This window comes from Canis lupus, chromosome 25 (assembly GCF_003254725.2).
Source record: "Canis lupus dingo isolate Sandy chromosome 25, ASM325472v2, whole genome shotgun sequence".
NCBI classification, from domain to species: Eukaryota; Metazoa; Chordata; class Mammalia; order Carnivora; family Canidae; genus Canis; species Canis lupus.
In genome coordinates this window covers 51079013-51099477 of record NC_064267.1, presented here as the reverse complement: position 1 = coordinate 51099477, position 20465 = coordinate 51079013, and the positions used below count along the sequence as shown (strand labels likewise).

At 56.1% G+C, this 20465-nt stretch overlaps 4 protein-coding genes across 12 annotated transcripts in view; 3 read left to right on the top strand and 1 right to left on the bottom strand.

The window, feature by feature from the left end:
• Nucleotides 1-902, top strand: part of PASK (PAS domain containing serine/threonine kinase) — a 35225-nt gene extending 34323 nt beyond the window's left edge. The window contains exons 18-19 of one of the 2 annotated variants that reach the window (XR_007405743.1): nt 314-523; nt 563-902. Coding sequence is in view for 1 of the 2 variants with exons in the window: in XM_049100894.1 (XP_048956851.1) it covers nt 314-423 (110 nt within the window). In the remaining variant the exon portion in view is untranslated. Of the gene's footprint in view, nt 1-313 lie in introns of both variants that reach the window. The other variant, XM_049100894.1, reaches the window with a different exon arrangement.
• A 636-nt stretch (nt 903-1538) lies between these two features.
• On the top strand, nt 1539-18928 carry MTERF4 (mitochondrial transcription termination factor 4). Of its 6 annotated transcripts, none has more exons than XM_049100878.1 (4): nt 1539-1627; nt 2067-2448; nt 3663-3847; nt 16516-18928. In XM_049100878.1, exons 1-4 carry the CDS (start codon nt 1607-1609, stop codon nt 16741-16743), a joined length of 816 nt encoding a protein of 271 aa, XP_048956835.1. In that variant the 5' UTR covers nt 1539-1606; the 3' UTR covers nt 16744-18928. The 6 variants fall into 6 exon arrangements, with proteins under 6 accessions (XP_048956835.1, XP_048956836.1, XP_048956837.1 ...); XM_049100879.1 differs by lacking the exon at nt 16516-18928 and adding an exon at nt 8263-9404 and having other exon boundaries at nt 1541-1627; XM_049100877.1 differs by lacking the exon at nt 16516-18928 and adding an exon at nt 4545-7540 and having other exon boundaries at nt 1590-1627.
• SNED1 (sushi, nidogen and EGF like domains 1) overlaps nt 4245-20465 on the bottom strand; it is an 84655-nt gene continuing 68434 nt past the window's right edge. The window contains exons 27-31 of one of the 3 annotated variants that reach the window (XR_003142739.3): nt 17452-17568; nt 16843-16930; nt 11792-11926; nt 10644-10687; nt 4245-8893 (exon numbers count right to left, since the gene is read on the bottom strand). Coding sequence is in view for 2 of the 3 variants with exons in the window: in XM_035716671.2 (XP_035572564.2) it covers nt 10651-10687; nt 11843-11926; nt 16843-16930; nt 17452-17568 (326 nt within the window). In the remaining variant the exon portion in view is untranslated. Of the gene's footprint in view, nt 8894-10643; nt 10688-11791; nt 11927-16842; nt 16931-17451; nt 17569-18914; nt 19816-20465 lie in introns of those variants that run through there. The other 2 variants (XM_035716671.2, XM_035716673.2) reach the window with 2 other exon arrangements.
• On the top strand, nt 14262-15031 carry LOC112670031 (40S ribosomal protein S14-like). The gene has a single exon (XM_035716681.2). The coding sequence runs from the start codon at nt 14542-14544 to the stop codon at nt 14995-14997; it is 456 nt and encodes a 151-aa protein (XP_035572574.1). The 5' UTR covers nt 14262-14541; the 3' UTR covers nt 14998-15031.

Sequence of the window (20465 nt, the reverse complement as noted above, 5' to 3'; positions counted from 1 at the left end):
TAGGGGTGGAGGGTCTGAGAGCAGCTGGCCTGGCCTGAGCCAGCTGAAGGGGAGGGTGGGGCTGCAGACGGTGAGTGGGATGGAGGGGGCCCAGGGCCTTAGTGCTTCTGTGAGGCCCCTGGCTGCAGCCCCGTGTGTCTGCTCGGCACCGTGGGCAGCGTTGGTGCCTCAGTGGGCCCGGGGACGTGAGCAGCGCGGGTGGGTTCTGAGGGCTCCCGCTGGTGGGTCTCGCTCCTGGGAATCCCACCAGAGAGAGGCCAGGGTCTTGGCATCTCATGTGGACGCGTGACACAGGGTCGTCTTCTTCCTCCAGAAAGCGGAGCCCTGTCCACCGTGAGTCTGGAGCTGGAGGGCAGGTGCGCCGGGGAGCTGGCGTGGGCTGCGGGGCCGGGCGGGCCCCTGTGTCCCCGGGGAGGCCCCTGACGCCCCAGAGTCGCTGCCTTGCTCCTCGGCGGCGCCCAGGGCTTGGGTTTCCAGGCCGCACCGGTCGGAGGAAGTGAATCCCGCGGCCCGGGTCAGCAGCCTGGGTCAGCAGCCTGGGTCAGCAGCCCGGGTCAGCAGCCCGGGTCACCGCCCAAGTCTGATAAGTGCTGGGAGGCAGGTGCTGCCCGACGCAGGTCTGTGAGGAGGCGGGAGTCACTGCTCGCGCGGCGGGAGGGGCTCCGGGCTCTTACCTGTGAACCTCGGGAAGGCGTCAGGGGTCGTTCATCTTTCTGGTTTTGGACGTGCGTGTGTGTTCTTGTTTCCTGACTTTTACAAACATTTTTTGTTGGTTTCCTGTGACTTGACGTGCGCTCACCGGGGGTGCGGTTCCTAGACCTGCTTACCCGAGCCACCGGGCTGCGTCGTTACCTTGTGTTTTGAATATTTTCCAAATTAAAGCAGTTTTGTAGTGAACCACCGCCCTGACTCGGACTGAGCTCCTGCGCCGCGCGGGGCGGGGGGCGGGGGGCGGGGGGGGAGGGGGGGAGGGGGAGGGGAGGGGAGCCTCCCGGGCCGCTGGGGCCCTCCACCCCCTCCCCCTCCCCGCCGGGGCGTCCGCAGGTCCCCCAGGCCCCGCCCTCCCTCCCAGGCCCCGCCCCCTCCCAGGCCCCGCCCCACTCCCGGCCCCGCCCCCATCTCCCAGGCCCCGCCCTCCCCTCCCAGGCCCCGCCCCCCGCCCCGGGTCCTCGACGTCCCGAGGGCTCCTCCGTGGGAAGCGGAGTCCGGGGCCCCGCGAGCACCTGCGAGGCCTCCTTTCTCTGCTTGGAGCCGGCGCCGCCGGGGGGGGGGGGGGCACCGGGCCTCCTCTCCCCGCCCCCAGACCTCCCCGCTGCTCGCGGGCCCACGGCTCCTGCTGCGTAGACCCGCGGAAGCCGCCCGGGGCCGCAGCTCGGCGCCCACCCCCTGCTGTTCACCTGGGCGCGCGGCGGGCGCCCGCGGACCGGGGGGGCGGGGGGCGGGGCGGGGCGGGGCCGGCCGCGCCCCCCGCACCCGGGAACGCCCGCGGCGGAACGCACCTCCCGCGCACTCGCGCTTCCCGGGGGGGGGGGGGGGGCGGAAGTGCGGGCCACGGGAGGGCGGAAGTGCGGGCCGGCGGGGCGGAAGCGCTCGTCAGGCCCCAGCCATGGCGGCGCTCGGCGGGCAGGTGAGGGGGCGCGGGCAGTCCCGCGGGCGGGGTCGGGAGGTGCGGGGCGGCGGGAGGCCGCGGCTCGGGGACGCCGGTCGGTGAAGCCGCTCCGCGGGCCGCGGCGCCAGGATGTGGCTTCGGGCCCGGAAGGGACGGACAGGCCGGGCGGCTGCGGACGCGAGCCCACCTCCCGACGAGCGCCCCCCGCCCCCGCCCCCGCCGCGTAGACCCCGACCCTTGAGGCGCGGCCACGCGGACGCGACACGCCGTGGTTTTCCCTCCCTGCGCCGCGGTCCGCGCGTCTCCCGCCCCCGCCCTCCCGACCCCTGACCCCCGCCCCGCGGCCTCCCCGCCCCCCGCCCTGACCCCTGACCCCCGCCCCGCGGAGCTGCGCACGGTCGCCCGGTGCCCTCTATAGCGCGGGGCGGGAGCCGACCCCTGTCTCGGTCTCTCCCAGGTCCTCGGCGGGGCCCGCACCTGGGCCCGCACCTGGGCCCGCACCTGGGCCGGCCTGGCCGCGCAGCCCCGCGGAGGGCAGAGAAGGACCGCAGCGTCCCGCGGAGGGGGCCGCGGGGCTCGGGGCCCGGGCGCGCGGGGGGAGGTCGCGGGCGCCCTCCTGGCCATGGGCTTCAGCGACGCGCACGTCCGGGGGCTGCTCAGCGTGTGGCGGGGCGCGCGGCCTCGGCGGGTGCTGGACGTCGTTTCGGAGCTGATCCTCCTGGGCCTGAGCCCCGAGCACGTGTGCCTGGCGCTGAGGAGCAGCCCGCGCCTGCTGGACCTGCCCGCGGCGCACGCGCAGAGGCGCTCCGGCTACCTGCGGAGGCTCGGCCTCGGAGAAGGTACAGGAGGCCGGTACAGGAGGCCGGGAGGCGCGGGGCGGCGGGTGGGCGGCGGGTGGGCGGCGGGTGGGCCGGGCGGCGCCTGCGGTAGCTCGGGCTGCAGGACGGAAGCGGAGGCCCGATGGGGGTGCAGGTGCGGGCCCGGTGACCGCCTCCGCGTACTGCGGATCCCCAGATGGCCGGACTCGGGGATCAGAGAGCCTGGCTTCCCCCACCGGGATTCACACCTCGGGGAGCCTGCGGCCTTCGGGGCAGCGGGGCTAGGAGCCCGTCAGGGCCTCGGGGATCCCTACACACTGTAACACAGGAGGGTCACTGGGCTTTTTTTTTTTTTTTTTTTTTTTCCTTCATTTTTTTAAAAAGATTTTATTTATTTGAGAGCGAGAGAAAACAAGTGGTAGGGGAGGGGGCAGGCAGAGGGAGAAGCAGGCTCCCCCCTGAGCAGGGAGTGGCGCGGGGTTTCCATCCCAGGACCCCGGGATGACAGCCTGAGCCGAAGGCAGACACTTAACCGACAGTCACGGAGGCGCCCCAGTGGGGTTCTTTTTCTTCTTCTTTTTACTGACTCCTACTGGGAAGATATTGTTGGGGGAAGATACTGTTGTTTGGGAACCGGTCTCAGAGGATCTCCGTTGGCCCCTTCACCAGAAGATAAGGAAGAGAGCGCCTTCTGTGTCCCCCCTGGCAGATCACCTGTTGCGGCATAATCTAAAAGGCTGAGTGAGCCCAATACTTTATATACTGTGATTATGAATTAGAAAGCTCAGCGAGGCCTTCTGCTTCAGAGGGAAACTCTAAACTCCTAGAAGTCATCCTAGGCACGTTTCAGCGAGACAGCGAGTAGCTGACCTGTTAGAAAGATTGTAAATACTTTTTTAAATAAGTGATTTGAGGTTTCCGGGTACTGGATTTTGCCCACATCCCTGGGAAGACCACGGGCCCAGTTTGCCTGGGCGGCCTCAGTTACCAGTTGCCTCATGCGTTTGTTCAAGGGGCCTCTTTTGCTCGGTGTTGTGCGAGTGTGGATAAGAGATCTGAGGAATGCCGGTGGTGGGTGCTTCAGCGACTGCTGAAGCTGCTGGGAGCATCAGAAGCTGTCGCTCGTGGAGGAGAGCCTCCTTGTTCAGTTTTAAATGCTGGCGTGGGCGTGGCAAGCCCCTTGGTTTTCCGGAGTGCCCTGAAATCATGTACTTGCCCTTTCCTGTGTCTTGCAGGGAAACTGAAGACGCTGCTTCTCTGTTGCCCTGAAGTCTTCACCATGCACCAGAGGGACATTGAGAACATCGTGGGGGTTCTCAAGGACAAATGCCTTTTCACGGGACAACAGGTGACCAGGATTTTGCACAGATGCCCCTATGTTCTTCGGGAGGACCCTGGTGACCTCGAATACAAATTCCAGGTGAGGATGACTGGTGACTGGTAGGGGTTCGGGAAGTAAAAACGCATTGTTTGAATGTAGCGAGGGTGAGCTCCGTGGATGAGAAGCCTCAGGCACCCCGAGGGCGGTGGACGAGGTGGAAGGGTTAGAGCCCCTGCACACACCCTCCAGAGGGAATCCAGCTCTGGTCTTTCACTTCCTTACGGAAAACCTCTCCTACAGCGTTTCTGCCATTAATAATGAACGACCTGGTCCCTCTCCTGGGGTCCAAATGGGGCCTCTCCTTGAAATAGGTGGTTTTAAAAGAACTAAAGACTCTTTTTTTTGAACCTATTTTGCGTATTGATTTTAGTAGCATAATTGTGACAGTTGTCTTGTCTTTTGGTTAACAATTTTGACAGGAAAAAAAAAAAAAAAAAACAATTTTGACAGGTTGGGTTAGATTGCTAGATGTTTCTGGATATTTTGCCCATTCTTTCCATGCTCACAGTTTTTTTTTCCTGAGGAAAAAGAATTGAATTCATCCCACTTAACACTTCATTTTCTACTAAATTTTTTCAATATGAATTTGGAAATGCTTCGAAAACTCAGCCGTCACACCAGTGCTGGGCATCGTAGAGTGTCCTGGCACTGCTAGTTGGGCAGCTCTTTGTGAGTGCTTGAGTTGATTGTGGACGGTGGCAGGACAGACCGTAGGTAACTGTGTCTGTGTCTTCAGTATGCCTACTTTAGGATGGGGGTTAAACATGCGGACGTGGTGCGGACCGACTTCCTGCAGCACTCCATAACCAAGATCAAGCAGAGACATGTGTTCCTCGAGCGCCTAGGGCGGTACCAGACCCCTGATAAGAAGGGCCAGACACAGATCCCCAATCCTTTACTCAAGGACATTCTGAGAGTCTCAGAAGCTGAGTTTCTGGCCAGGACAGCCCATTCTTCTGCTGAGGAGTTTGAAGTTTTTAAGAAGCTCTTTGCTCGGGAGGAGGAAGAGGAGTCTGAGAGGCAGATGCCTGACATGCAGAGCTTAAGTCTAGACGAGGAGGATGAGGAGGAGGAAGAAGAGGAGGATGAGGAGGAGGAAGAAGAGGAGGATGAGGACGAGGAGGAGTGGCAGTAGGACTGGAATGAAGAGCCCACAGATAACAAAGAACATTACAAATTTTTAAAGCTTCTGAGAGCTTCACTTGGATCATCTCAGGTTATTTTTCCTTCTAAAACTGCCGTTCTGATGAAAACATTGTTATAAATCTCCTGAGACTGGATAGGAGCTGCATTAGGTTGATGTGTTGTCAGGTCTCTGTGGGGAGGGCCCTCTTCCCTCCTGCATGGGAGGCGGACTCTGAGCGGGCGAGCCCGGGGACTCGATACCTCAGCATGTGGTTTTGGTTTGTGGGGAATGGGGTTCCTCCGTCTGGTTCAGGAGTCGTCGTACGTTTTCTCTTAGGGACAAAGGTGAAATAGGAGCAGGCAGTGAGGTTTTAGTACATCATAGCACTTCATCCTATGAAAACAAGTAGCAGGTTTCCCACAAAAACACTCGTGTCTTTAATTCTCAAATGCTGCTTCATAGGCGCGTCCAGTGTGCAGCATCGTAAAGGAACGTGGTTAGTGACGTACGGTCTCGTTTTGCACGGCTTCCTAATGGCAGCCAAGTGTTGGAGTACTTCTCTCTCTCCTTGAAGAATAGGTCCTGGCTCTGACCTTGCAGGGAAGTTGGCCTTCACACCAGCTCGTGGCCAGTGGGCTGCGTGCACACATGCACATGAGTGTGCCGTCCAGTCCCCTCCCCACTGCCCATCACACAGATGCGGCTTCTGACACCAGAGGAGACAAGAGTCTTTGAGCGGGACGGGCCTGGTTTCGTGCACCGTGGTGGTGGTGGGCGTCCCCTCGGGGAACCCGGTGGGCCTGAGGGGTGATTCGGGTGAGGGGGTGAATTTGACATTAGTCATCTCTGAGGTAGAGGCCCAGCCCTGACAGCGTGGGCTCTGTGAGGAGGACTGGCGCACCCAGAAGGTCCCCAGCGGGGGGTGGCTGGCACATGGTTGACCGTGCAGGAAACATTTTTGGTGATTGTCCAAAATCCAGGTCTTGGCAGCATTTTAACAACATGGTAAAATTCCTGGTCCTTGGCCTTACTTTTCCCACAGAGACCGTGTAAGAATCCTGTCAGGTAGCAGTTCCCACCTGGAGCGATCGTGACCCAGGGAACATCCAGCAACATCTGAGGACGTTTTTGGTTGTTAGGACTTAAGGGGGGTGCTGTTGGGACCCGGAGGCTGGAGGCTGGGCTGCCGCAAAACATTGTGCGGTGCACTGGACGGCCTTGAAACAACGGTCCAGCCAGAGATGCCAGCCGGAAGTGGCCCGAGGCCTGGTCCAGTAGAATGCAATTGTATGGATTCATGAGAACATCAGATTTGAAGCAGCCTTGCATTTATTTTGTTTCTTTAATTGAAAAGAAAGTACATAGCTGAGTTTTAAGTTCGTTTTCCACGTGCACTAGAACGCCTGCTGGTAGGTTTGGGGCCTCAGCACTGAGGGGCAGATGCTCTGTTTTCTCGGGGCTCTTGTTCGAGCACGACGGCAAAGAGAAAGACATTTTCTGCCAAAGAAAAGTAGCTCAGTAAATCCCTGCGCATTGGAGTGAGATGTCGAGGCAGGAGGAGTCCTGGCCAACGGAGGTGCTGGAGGCGGCTGGCCCTGCCGGGTGGGTTTGCTGGCAGGACAGCGGTGGGATAGGCGCAGGTCTCCTCATCCGCTTCCGTGGCAGCCCACACGCTGTGGGAAGGAAGGCTGTGTCTTTGCTGGTTTTCTTGGCCACAGGCAAGGTGACATGAAAATGAAGGCATTTTGCTCTGCCAGTGTTTTAACTTCTCTTCCATTTTGTGGCATCCCAAGTGACCGGCACTTTCCCTGGAACCTAGGATGGGTGCTTGTGCCCAGTCGGGGACTAAGTAGAATTATAAACGTGCGTGATCAGAACGGCTAACTTAGCATCATGAGTGCTCCTTTCATTTTGATACGGAAATAAATTTCTGTGCACCTGAGAATTTTCTGATTGCATTATTATTAATTTCCCCGGGTGGAGTTTGAGTATATGTTTGAGGAAGATGCCAGAGTTTTACAAAGGAACCGTGTGAAGAAAGCAGTGTCTCCTTTCAAATGTTTTCCAGGATGAATTGTAATTCCTTTAGCGTCAGGAAGTCTTTCACTAGATACCAAACTTGTGAGACAGCAAGGTGGGTTAATTGTAAGACAACAGCACCAAGCTCAGGATTCAGTAGACTGTTTTTTGTAGAAACACGTTTCTAAGTTAAAAACTGGAACACACTAGAGTCCACCTCATGACTGAGGGGCGTGAGGTTATTAACATCGTAGTAGAGAGTTTATCTACTTTTCCAGTGATATCACTTGACCTTGCCGCTTGCTAGTGATGCTGTAGCTTATACAGGTGCACGGTGACGGGTCCCGGCGACACAGCAGGCGTCAGCAGGACGTGTGCCCGGGCCTGGCTTTCTCTGGGCTCACCCAGGGTGGGAGCCCCAGACGCAGCCCGGCTGTCTTCTCCCAGTGGGCCTGGGGCACCGGTGCGTTCTGGAGTACAGTAGAGACTTCTGGAAATGACAGTTCCTCCTCCGGAAAATAACAGATTGTCTAATACACAGACATATGCACGCAAAACTTTAATAAAAATAAAAAGCCTATAATATACTCTAACTCTTCAGAAAATGTTTTTATAAAAGATGGAGGGAGCCCTCTCTGGCTGTGGTGCTGACTCGGGGCAGAGGCCGTGGCAGATGCAGGGGCCTGAGTTCCAGTCTGGGTCAGCTACGAAGGTGCTGCAAGTGACACGAGGCGGGCTTGGCACACTTGGTCTTAGCCTCTGCGCGGGGAGGAGGCAGGGCTCAGAGAGGCGTGCTGCAGGCACCGGCGGCAAGGCAGGGCAGCGTTCTGCTGGTAAAGCGGGAAATGTGTGAAAAACTGTGCGAGCCGCCAGCCTGGAACCGTGTTGACCGCGTCGTGGACAGCAAGGGATCTGCAGTAGGGTGGGCTCTGGCCTGCCCGGGGGCTGGTGTTCAGGCCCCGCGCGTGGGGGTGCCGCCTTGGCTTCCGGGCGGCTCAGGGCTCCAGTTCCTTGTCATCTGGGGGTGGCTCTCTCTGCACAAGGCTTGGGTGACCCGAACAGACCGGGGCTTGGCCACGTATGGGCCATGGGACCTGGGCCCCCAGTTTGTAAATACTGCTTTCCTGGAACACGGCCACACCCTCAGGTCAGGGCCTGGCCGCGGGGTCGTGCTGCCAACGCCGAGCTGACTGGTTGCCACAGAGACCGCTAGGTCCACAAAGCCAAAAATAGTCACTTTGAGAAAAAGTCGCAGGCGAAAAGTGTCTAGACTCCATCTTAGTATTAATTAACATTTTCTGTTCCGCAGTCTGGCCTGTGTGATGGGGCGCCAGCCTGCAGCGTATCAGCGCAAAGACTTTGCAGGAGGAGCCGGGCGGGGCGCCCAGAACTCAGCTTTCCCTGCCGTCTGGCCTCGCCGCCCGCCCTCGCTGGCACCGCTGGCTGGGCCGTGGAAGCCAGACAGCAGGTCGTCCTCAGTTTGATTGTTAGGTCTCCGGGGGGCGAATGGCCCTCCGACTTTGGGATCTGAGAACTGGTTCCCGGTGTTGCAGGAGCCTTGCCGGCTGGCAGCCTCGCTCATCCAGGGCCCGTGCATGCGCTGTGGTTGCTCCCTGGCCGCAGCGCGCTATCCCCGTGGGAGACGGCAGCCAGGGCCACGGCAGCCGGGGTACGGAGCAGGCTGCTGCCAGCACCGCAGGACTTGGAGGTGATTTGGCCCAGAGGGTCTCCCCGGCGCGGCCAGGAAGGGAGGTGGGCTGGAGCCGGCTCTGCTTGGCCGTCTGTCTTCTAGATGCCAGAGGAGGGAAGCCGCAGAGGGGGCGGATGCGAGCCAGGACCTGTTCTTTCAGGGTGTCCTTTCAATCCAATTTTACAGCCCGTCTTCCTGGGCTTTGGGAGCTCGTGAGGTTGATGAAGTGTAACAAGAACATCCTGAATCCCTTGAAGAGAAAGAGAATGGGGCATGAGGCGACTGACACCTGCTCCTCTTTATAATGCAGCTTCCCCGTTCTCTTAGCAGCCCTTGGCCCCTGCACCTGCCCAGAGGACCCGCGGCCCCCCCGCCGCCCCCGCCTCAAGGGGGCGAGCTTCCCTCTCTACTGTGGCCGTGGACCGGAGGGAGGGAGGGAGGGAGGCGCGCTAGAAGCGCCATCTACATGGCCCAGGCGGGGGCGGGGGCGGTGGGGGAATGTTTGGGCAGGGATGCGGCTGTTAGAGCCAAGAGCTGCTGGCTACTTCCCCTTCCCCTCCGTTTGGTGATGCCCTGGGATCCTTCCTCTGAAGGCCGGGCTGCCCCCTGTTACTCTGGACTGAAATGAATTCCCGATCAAGAACGGATATCCTCAAAGCTACTGTTTGGTAGTTGATAATGATTTGTTTTTATGGAGCTGGAATTGCTGAGTTTAAGAAGACTCGGGTGACTTGCTGTGATACCAGTATTTCCAACCCAAATTATGTTTGTGTCTTCTTACTCCCAGTGGTGAGTTGTTTACCAGCTGTGGAGCATGTTTTGGATTTGTGTGTCCTGGGAGTATGAGTGGAGAGCGGAAGAGACAGGAGCTGGATGCAGGGGCTTCTGGAGAAGTCTGACCGGGATGGCTGCCGAGGCCACGATGGGCCGCAGATCCCAGCAGATCCCAGCAGATCCCAGCAGCCGGTCTTCCTGCTGGCTGGGCCGTGCAAACACTCCCCCCGGTGCTGTCAGCCTACACCCAGGAAGCCCTTGTTGGTAAAGGCTCTTGGTAATGTTTCTCCTCCATCTCCTCAGCCCCGTAAGACAGCGTAGCCCTGTTCCTGACTCTGCCAGCTCCCCGGGTGCCTCGCTGTCCTCTCAACACCAGGGAAGTGGACTTTGAGGCTCACGTATGGAATGAGAGGAGTAAGCTGCCCTAGGGCCACGTTCCTCCAACGTTCAGGTGACCTCACTGTCAATAAGAAACTGCTCAGCGGGAGGCTGATTGTGGGCTGTAGGTGGGTCGCAGCGGTTCAGCCCAGTATTTCCCGTAATGAAGACACTGAAGAGTTGTGGGTGTGAAGTAAGGCCTGGATGGTGTTGAGTTGCCAGAAGACTTTGGGAAATCCCAGATTGAATGGGGATAGGGTTAGAGAGTTTCTTTGATTCCAGGATTCCAAGCGCTTAGGATTCCTGCATCCATTGGGAATTCCCCAGTGGGACAGTCTTCAGGATTTCCCCAAAGTTATGTGATCGAGGCCCCACACCACATTTTTTCTTTTGAGAGATTGCCGTTCTCAGGGTTTGGGAAACCCTCTCTTGAGCGCCTGCACTCCCATGTCTGTGCTTGGGGGGCCCCTCTTGCCGTCCTCCCCTGCCCGCTCTTCCCCCGCTGCCCCCTCCAGCAGCCCCCTTGAGGGGCCAGGTGGTCATCCCCCTCTCTGGGTGCTCACCCCCGTCGCCACCTGCTGCTGCTGATGGGAAAGGGGTTCTCCCTTTGCTTGAGGTGAGTGAGATTTTCCCGCATGCCCAGACAGCCTCCTTTCCACCTGGAGGTGCATCTGTACCAGGTTTACGGCTATCCTGAGGCTTTAGATATTTTCTTTCCCTCCCGTTTTAACCCCTCGGGGAGTTCTGGAACTCCTGGTCTGGGAGTTCATAATAAAGAAGGCACAGCGGAGCTCCCCGAAGAGACAGCGCCTCTGGCTTCCAGCTCTGCCACGTGGTGGGGAACGTACCTGTGCCCTAAGATTTCTTCAGTGTTGGACTGTTACTGTGTTTCCTGAAATAGAGAAAGGTGGTTTATGAAAAAGAAAGTACCTGGAACCCACACTGCCTGCCGGTGTCTTGTCTGTGGCTCACATATATTCCATTTTGGGGAACACTGTTAGTGAGACACCGATGCAGAGATTAGCATTTTGGTCTGTGTGCATCCCCTTGGCCGGCAGTGAGTCACGGGGAGGGGAAGAGGGTGTAGAAGGAAAGTGGAAGAGATAGGTACTGCTGGGTCAAGCAGGTGTTGAATTGCATTCCCAGACACTTAGTAACCCAAGATCTAAGGGGTGTGGCCACCGATTGGCCTATGACTGGGGTGAGGGCTCTGCTGTTGGCAAGGCACCTAACGCACCCAGGCAGCATGTTAGGTAATCATTCCTGTGACTCTCTTGAGCCCTTTGGGGAAAGAACTGGCTGTGAGTGAATAAAAACTAGAGATTTACTGTATTTGTAGTCACATTCTTGCATCTGTCAATAATGTTCCATACTTCCCAATTCTAGTACCAGAGTGACCCCCAGTACCGACCATGTGACCCCCCCAGCACCCACTATGTGATTTCCCCAGCAGCACTGTGTGACCCCCACACCCACCATGTGACTTACCAGCACCCACTGTGTGACCTCTGCAGCACCCACCATGTGACCCCCCCAGCACCTACCATGTGACCCAGCCTCCAAGACCTACTGTGTGACACCCCCAGCACCCACTGTGTGATCTTCTCCCGCTCTCCCGATGTGACCCCCCCAGCACCCACCACGTGACTCCCCCAGCACCCACCAGGAGAGCCCCCCAGCACCTACTGTGTGACCTCCCCCCCGCTATGTGACCCCCCAGCACCCATTATGTGATCTCCCCCTGCCTCCCCCTATATGACCCTCCCAGCAGCCACCATGTGACTTTCCAGCCCCCACTGTGTGACCCCACGGCTCCCACCATGCCCAGCTCTACCAGTCTGTATGTGTTCAGGTGTACATGTATGTGCAGTTTCTAAGCAGAACACGGCTGTGCAGGACTACATGTGTGGACACACAGACAAGACAGCCTGGCTCAGCCCGCAGGACTGTGGCACCCCACAGCGCTCAGTCCCCAGGGCCACCCTTGCCCCATTACCCTGTGAACTATAAGCAGGACACAGTGTGGGCCTCCTCCCTGGGATGGCACCTGTTTGGGGTCTTCTTGACGCTTGTGCTTTCACAGCTCTCTTTGAAGCAGATGTCCTGGTGCACTTTGTAGACTCTTTTATACCTGTGTCACAAGAAAGTTCTGTAAAGCCAGAAACTAGAGCAGAATGTTGCCCAGCTGCTTTGGCTCAGCTGCGCGCACCCACAGGTCCCCGTGCAGGTGTTTGAAAAGCCATTACTTTCTTAATAAAACTTGACCTCATGGGGATGTATTAAAAGGTCCAACATTGGGATCCCTGGGTGGCGTAGCGGTTTGGCGCCTGCCTTCGGCCCAGGGCGTGATCCTGGAGACCCGGGATCGAATCCCACATCGGGCTCCCGGTGCATGGAGCCTGCTTCTCCCTCTGCCTGTGAATCTGCCTCTCTCTCTCTCTCTGACTATCATAAATAAATAAAAGAAAAAAAAATATTTTAAAAAAAAAAAAGGTCCAACATTAAAGTCCTCTAATCTTAAAAAAAAAATTAACTTGACTGAGGTATCATTTACTTAAGATACATCCACGTTAAGTGTACATTTTGTGGAGTGTGGGCAAAATATTGTAATATTAAGAGATAAAATAAGAAATTTCAAGGACGTGTTGTGCTTGGGGCAGTCTGCTCAGTGCTGAAGCCTTGAGATCGTTCAAGCTCACTCTTCAGTCCTCTGGGTAGCTCTTGGGAGGGCTGAGAGCTTTGGAGGTGCAGGTGTTGGATGTGGGCAGTGTAGGCTTCTAGCCCTGCCTCCCATTTATTAACTAATGAGTCTACTCCGAGCATGTCTCTGGAACTGGGACTTCAGTTTTATGTGGAATGGGTATTATTCATACTACTTGCCTCATGAATTTGTAGATGGTAACGAATAGGAACGTGTTTTTATTCTTGTTAAAGCTCTCAAGCGTCAGAGCTGTTGAAAAGAGAGATCTAGGGAGTTTGATGGGCAAAGATCCAACTCAGTCTGGGAGAGCCCTTGAGATTTGACTTTGGTAAGACTTCCACTGTTGGCCATCAGGGAGTAACAGGGTCAGGAATTAATCCCCCAATATGAACAACCAGAGAATTGGACAAAATATGAGAAGCAGTTCTTTTCAGATGTTGGAAAGCCGTGCAAGACTGATTCTTGAGGGAGGAGAAACAAATGAAGTGAGCCCTGTGATCACCCTAGAATTCGGCTCAGAGGCCCTACATTACAGGGTGGTGGTAGGGGGAGGGTGTGGGATGGACACCAAGCTGGGGTCACACTGAGTTGAAGAGGCAGAGGCAGCTGGAGTCTGTAGGGCAGAGCACTGGGCAGGGGAGGAGCTACTGAGGCCTGGACGGGGCTCCCCGGGATGACTAAGCTGTGCACACAGAGGGTCGAACCCCATGAGGCTGCACGAGAACTACTGAGAAGCTGAGCAACTGAGACTAGAAGCTCCAGACAGGCCACAGCTTAGTAGTGGGGCAAAATTAACCCAGAATAAAGGTGAAACCACCCTAAAACAGGCTTCCAAAGGATCAAACTAAAAAGAGCCTCCTTGTGGGATGAAACTAAACATTCTGGGAAATACATACAGATAAAACTTAGCAGTCGGGACCGTAAAGTTTACAATGTGTCCAGCATCTAACCAAAATGATGAGAAAGCATCAAGAAAACGACCCAGAAACAGCAACAGTAATTGAATAGAAAGACACCCGGATGGGGATCCCTGGGTGGCGCAGTGGTTTGGCGCCTGCCTTTGGCCCAGGGCGCAATCCTGGAGACCCGGGATCGAATCCCACGTCAGGCTCCCGGTGCATGGAGCCTGCTTCTCCCTCTGCCTGTGTCTCTGCCTCTCTCTCTCTCTCTGTGACTATCATAAATAAATAAAATAAAATAAAAATTTTAAGACACCCGGAGGTGAGAGCAGAGGCGGGCACAGCAGACCAGGGCCTCAAAATACGTGTTATAGGTTTGTTCCTGCGCGTTTGGCGGTCTGAAGGAAGATAGAGATGATGAGAAGAGAAACGGAGGATCCAGGGCGGGACTCCGTGGGATCAGTGGCAGGTTAGACCATGCAGAGGACAGACCACAGGACTCAGGCTGTGGAATCAAGGCACAAAAAGGAGAGAGAAGGAAGTCTGGGAGAGAGGAGAGGCACCCCAGGACCCGTAGGTCGCGCCAGTCTGACACCTGAGTGGGCAGGGCTGCAGGAGAGAAGCAGAGGGACCTGAAGAACTAATGGCCCAGTTTCCAGATCTGATGAAAGCCAAGACCCCAGAGATAGAAGCTTCACAAACTCTTGTGAAGAGCAAAAACACTCACAACCCCGTCAAAGCACATGACAGTTCCCCAACAACAATGGTAAAGAAGAGACATCGGAGCAGCCACGGGGCTGGGCACTCGCACTCAGGGGTCAGAATGGGTGCAGCCACGCAAGTCAGGAGACAGGGAATGGCTGCTCTTGAGCGCCGAGAGAAAAACACCGACATCCGCCAGCAGTTCTATATTTGGCGAATATTTCCTCCAAAAATGGTGAAGCAGAACCCTTTTCAGACAGACAAGAGCAGAGAGGATTCATCGCCGGCCGAGTGTGCGAAATGTCACCGTGCGTTCTTGAGGCCAAGGCAAATGGTACCTGATGGTCTGGCCAGAGGAATGCCAGGTGCTGGGAATGGTAAACGGGAAGGAAGAACAAAAGACTTTTTACTCTCAACAGTTTTTAAGGAAGAAGATGCGCAGAAATGGCACCTCGTAAGGGGAAGGAAAAGAAGGAAGAACAGGTCGTCAGCCTTGGACCTCAAGTTGCTGAAGGAGAAAATGTGTTTGGTGTCTGCCACACATTTGCATCCTTCAATGACACTTTTGTCCATGTCACTGATCTTTCTGGCAAGGAAACCATCTGTCGCGTAACTGGTGGGATGAAGGTGAAGGCTGACCGAGGTGAGTCCTCTCCCTACGCTGCCATGTCGGCTGCCCAGGATGTAGCCCAGAGGTGCAAGGAGCTGGGCATCACTGCTCTCCACATCAAACTCCAAGCCACAGGAGGAAATAGAACCAAGACCCCTGGACCTGGGGCCCAGTCAGCCCTCAGAGCCCTTGCCCGCTCAGGAATGAAGATCGGGCAGATTGAGGATGGCACCCCCATCCCCTCCAATAGCACCCGCAGGAAGGGGGGTCGCCGTGGTCACCGTCTGTGAACAGGATTCTTCAAACTATTTTCTGTTAATAAATGCCTTTGTGTAAGCTAAAAACAAAACAAAACAAACAGTTTTTAAGAAGGTAATTGTCTTTTGAGAGCAAACATACCGTATTGTGTGGCTCACAGACTGTGAGCAAGTGGAGCGTCTGGCTGTGAGCTCTGAGAGCGCAAGGGCAAGGGCAGCTTGCTGCTGCAGGAGCCCTCGGACGCTGAGCTTGCAGACCAGCAGTGAAGGGAGACTATGGGAGGCTGCAAAGGCGTATTGTCAACCCGCCAGCAGCCACTAAAGAGTTAAACCAGACACGTATGAGCAGTGAACCAACCGTGGCGCCAACTGGAAGCCTAAGAAAGAATTAACCTAAAGTAGGCGGGAGGAGAGAGAAAGGAAGCATGACGGGACTGGACACGTAGGAAGCACACGGCAGCAGGGCCGAATCAAACCCAACCGCGTCCGTCGTTATGGGAACATGTGAATGGTGTGTGCGGCCAATAAACCAGAGATGTCACACGGGGTGTAAAGCAACACCCCGCCACGTGCCAAGTACCAGGTGACTTTTGGACGCATCTGGATTAAGGGGAAAGTACGGAAAGCTGTTGACAGGCCCAGGTCTCCTGTCGTCAGGTACGTGGTCCTAGCAGACCCCTGGCAGGCACTGGGGTCACTGGCACAGCTGGAGCATGGGGGACCCTGCAGCTGGGGCTGCCATCCCCACAGAACCCAGGTTCAGATGGGCTGTGCCCTCAGAGCCGTGCTCCGCTCTCTGCTGCTGCACATTCAGCCTGGCTTCGTGTCCAGGTTCAGATCAAGCGTCCTACCTGGCCTTCCCGTGCCCCTCCACAGCGACCTTCAGGCATGTAACCGAACGTCTCACCCCCCCGCTCAGCATCCTCAGGAGCTCCCCATTGCAAGACAGCACATGCCAGAGTCCTTCCAGGGGCCCCCAAAGCCCTGCGGGGACCCTCTTCCCTGCACAAACACCGCTCCCCCTGGCTGCCCTCCAGTCCCCCAGGGCCTCCTCGCTGCTCCTCAGGCAGACGTGCCTGAATTACACGGCCTTGGCAACTGATATTTTGAGTTTCTGGAAAGTTCTTCCCTTGGCTGTCCCTCACCCCCTTCCATCCCCCCAGCCCTGGCTCTCCCGGGCCCCTGCTCATCTCTTCCTTTTCCCTAGCCCTGACCATCTCCTAGAACACTACGTAACATACTTCTTCTTCTAGTCCTGCCTCCCTCGTCTAGGATGTGAGGATCCCAAGGGCAGGACTTGGACCAGTTCTGTTCACTGGCACATGCTGAGGGTCTAGAACTGTGCCTGGCACACAGTAGGTGCTGGTAAGTATTTGTTGGCTAAATAGATGATACGTATGAACTCCAGAGTCAGCGTAAGCAGGAAAGGTCCTACGAGGTGAGCCAGGCAAACTCTCCCTCTACAGCCCATTTTATAGGTAGGGAAACTGAGGCATGAGTGTCATGACTTAGTGGCAGGATGGAGACTCGAATTGTCCTGTGCTGTTGCAGGTCTTCCCAGGGGCTCGGAGGCAGAGAGGAGAGGAACGTCCTTTCCTGGCATCGATGTCCGTGTGGCCCTGCCATCCAGTGAAGAGGGACCGATGCCCCTCGAGGGCACGGGAAGGGAAGGCACCGGGGCTCAGGAGCCGGGGGGCTGGCGCTCCAACAACTTATTCAGCTTCCCACCGTGTCACTTGGAGGGAATGGGTGCAAGCCCCGCGTGACCCTGACCCCTAGTGCTCCGCGGGCCGTGTGTGTGGGGGGTGAGCTGGACTCTGTGAAGTGCTTCTGACGTCAGGAACTTCCCACACGTGCGGAAAGCGGGAAGGAACTTACATGTGGTGACAGGCGCCTCCTTCCCAGACCGGCACGGCCTTGGTCTCTGAGAAGAGCCGGGTGCAGGGCCGGGGCACCTTCGTACATGCTGCCGGGACAAAGGCAGAGGGGTCACGGGGCGCCACGCTGAGCGGGGCTCATCCTGCACCTGCGGGAGCCCCCCGGGTGGCTCTCCCCTGGGGCTGGCTGTGGCCTCACCGGCCTGGGGTTGGTGCAGCTGCCGCAGGGGCGTCTGTCCGCCCGCGCCCCAGCTGCAGTCCTCTCCCGGGGAGGGAGGCCTGCACTCTTCCCCTCCTACCACCGTGTCTGGCCCCTGCACCCACCTCTGGCTGTGGGGTGTTCCACGTCTCTTGCTTTCTGGCTGCCCCCAGGCCCTCCGGTTTTCTGGGCAGCACCTTTCACCCTGGCATTGGGTGGTCACTGCCCTCAGTATCCCTCCCCAGGCGCTTGGAAGTCTGGGGCACCGAGGCTGGGCTCCTGTCCTGGCACCTCGAGGTTTGAGGTCCTCGGGCAAACCCGCCCTGGGCCTAGTGCGCCCATCACAGTCTGCTGTGACAGGTGCCTTGAGGCCCCGGTGGTCCCCACAGGAGGGAGCGGCCCCTGACTTACCGAGCTCACAGCGTCTGCCTTTGAACCCTGGGCTGCAGTCACAGCTGTGGGTGTCCACACCTGGCACGCAGGTGCCTCCATTCTGACAGGGGTTTTCTGAGCAGTTCCCAGGGGTGTCTGTGAACAGGCCACGAGCCGTTAGTTGCCGAGACCCCAGAAGAAGGCCTGTCAGCACTGCCATGTGGCTGCCTCCTGCCGTCCCCACACCGCTGGGCCCTAGGGGTGGTCCTGTCTCAGGTGGTCCGAGGGAGCAGAGGCAGGCAGGCTGGCCTCCGTAGGCTTGGTCCTGACCCCATTACCTCCAGGGAGGAGGAGCGACTCTGTGGGGACCCTCCGTCCTGAGCCACCACGTGCAGAAGAGACAGCCCTCAGCTTTGGTTGTGGTGGGCTCCCGCCGTCATCCAGAGAGGCTCCCAGCCCCAGCGGCCCCTGCTGCTGCCACCTGCGTGGGGTTCTTGCACTTGGGGCCAAGGCCTCTTGCTGACAGCCTGCTGGGAGCCCCCTCCTCGTCCCCAGTGCCTGTCCCACGTCCCCAGCCCCAGGCAGCCCTGTGCAGGACTCTGTGCTGGGGTCTGAGCCTGCGTCCTCACCGCGCTGCTGGCCACAAGAGGCAGGCCTGGCCTTCTCCCTTGGGGCTCACTCTGGCCTGTTTTCCCCTTAGCTTTGTCAAGCTATCTGTCGTTTTCGTATTTAACTTAAAAAACTGAGAAACACAAAAGAGTGAGATTTGTACACACCCACCATTTCCAGGACCAGAAGGCCCATCCCCTCCACGTCATCCCACGCCTCCTTCTTGAAACCTCCTCACGGATGGGTGCTCTCAGACCCTACGCCCCTCTGTCCCCTTCCTGGGCCTTTGGGGGTTCCCTCTGTTGGCTGGTTCTCCTCTATCCGCTCCATTCTCCCCCCACTCTCCCCTGACTGTACCCCGGGACTTGCCTTGTCTTTCCGTCTTTCCTGATGTGCTAAAGGTGAGTTGTCAGCTTTTAAAGAAATGTGTATTGTGAAAAATTTCAGACCTACAAAGTGTAGAGTATGGGGGTCCCATGTCCTGTCACTCTGCCTCACTGAGTATTGACATTTTGCCAATCTCCTTTAATTCATTCCCATTTCTCCGCGCCCTGTTCTCTCTTGTTCCAGAATTTCAAAGCAGGTCACAGAAATCGTTTGACCTGTAAATACAGCTGGTGTCTGATACGTACAGACTGTAAACTTTTACACAAGCACAATGCTATTATTTCAAAGTCAGCGGTAGCTCCTTGGTGCCATAAGAAATTGCAATCCTTGTCCAGGTTTCCCCGGTCATCTTAAAAACATCACTTCCAGTTGGTCTGATCTAATCGGGATTCATAAGGACACAGTGCCTTGGTTTGAAACGTCTCTCTTTTAATCTATAAATTTTATCTTCTTCCCCTCTGCATTTATTTTTTTCCCCTTCTGCATTTATTAAATAAACCAGGTCATTTGTCCTGTAGAATCCCTGCCTGCATTTTATTTATTACTTTGTTGTGGCATTAACTCATCCCCCATCCCCACATTTCTGTACCGGCATTGTACCAGCATTTTCTGTGGATAGAGAGAGGGATTTCATAGGATTTGGGCTCAAGCAGTGTTTGTAGGACTGCTTCACCCTTCAGCCACTCCGGGAGGCATGTGAGGTCTCCACTGACGTGAGGGCTGCTCAGCGGTTTCGGTGTTGGCAAATTAATCCAGGAGAAATTTCTGATCGGCTCTGCTCCTGGCGTGAGCGGCCAGGTGATCTTGAGTCTGGACCCCAGATCCATCGTCTCACAAGGGCCGCACCTCACCTCGCCTGTCACTCCTCCACCTCCAGCCAGAAGGTCCTCAGTGAAGACCTGTTTTCCCCCCTTGCCCACCCCCTGGTCACCTTGAATTACAGTCCACCCAGGCAAGGCCAGACAAGTGTTTCCTTCCTGCCCTCTGTACACTTGCAAAGGAAGCGTTGGTCCCGGGCCAGCTCTAAAGGGACCAGCACGTTGTTCTCTCAGCTTCATCATAAACTCATAGATTCTTACGTATTTGGTGGATGGTGTGTGTGTGTCAGTCTGCTCCTGTCATTAGTCTTTTCCACGCTCCAGTTATCCAACTTCAGCCTGTGACAGCCTTTCAGGTTGCCCCCTGCGCCCTTTAGACACAATCTCAGTTGTTTTTGAAAGCTTGCTTGTTTTACACGTACATCCTGGGCACATTTTGTCCATATTCTGCTTCAGTCTTGGAATCAGCCACTTGTCAACGACCCCTGGTTCGTTTTATTGGGCATTTAGAACCCACAATCTGGGTGGCCAGGGTGCTCACTGCTCCTGGGGTCAGTGCTTGAGGCCTTTTCAGTAGACACACCAGGAACTTGGATTAAAAAATAAAAATAAACAAATTGTGAGTCTCTATCAACAGTTAAGGGAAACACAGGGGTGGGTTTTAATTCCTTGATTTTTAGAAAAATTTTAATTTTTAAAAGATTTCATTTATTTGAGAGAGAGAGAGAATGAGCACAGGGGGTGGGTAGAGGGGGACAGAGAAAGAAGCAGACCCAGGATCCTGAGGATCATGACCTGAGCCAAAGTCAGATGCTCAACTGACTGAGCCACCGAGGCGCCCCTTCCTGGATTTTATATTGTATCTCTTTACACTGAGAACCTTGGTGCCATTGATATAATTAGTTTCATTATCCTACAATGTACATATAACAGTTCTAAAAAAAATAATAGTATTACTACTGACATTAAGAGCTTTGAGTGCAGCTTTAAATTTCTTGCAATTCTTGTAATAAGAATTCTTCTTTTCAGAATATATCCCTCTGGGAATGAATAGTTGGAAGGCAATTTTAAAAGATGACTTGAAATACCTTTTTCCTATGTAGTTACACCATCAACATGATAAACGTATTTCAGTTTGTTTTCAGTTTTTAGGTTTTGCTTTTTATGTAGGTCATGAAAAAATGTTTTTTCTTGATTCTAAAATCAAAACTGTGGAGATACATTCAGAGAAGTCTAGCA

What these genes read in the sequence shown, in the direction of transcription:
- MTERF4 (XM_049100877.1), top strand. Translation starts at nt 1,607, where the DNA reads ATGGCGGCGCTCGGCGGGCAG. An exon ending in TGGCGGCGCTCGGCGGGCAG is followed by an intron (nt 1,628 to 2,066) that starts GTGAGGGGGCGC and finishes GGTCTCTCCCAG; the next exon opens with GTCCTCGGCGGGGCCCGCAC. An exon ending in ACCTCGAATACAAATTCCAG is followed by an intron (nt 3,848 to 4,544) that starts GTGAGGATGACT and finishes CTGTGTCTTCAG; the next exon opens with TATGCCTACTTTAGGATGGG.
- LOC112670031 (XM_035716681.2), top strand. Translation starts at nt 14,542, where the DNA reads ATGGCACCTCGTAAGGGGAAGGAAAAGAAGGAAGAACAGGTCGTCAGC.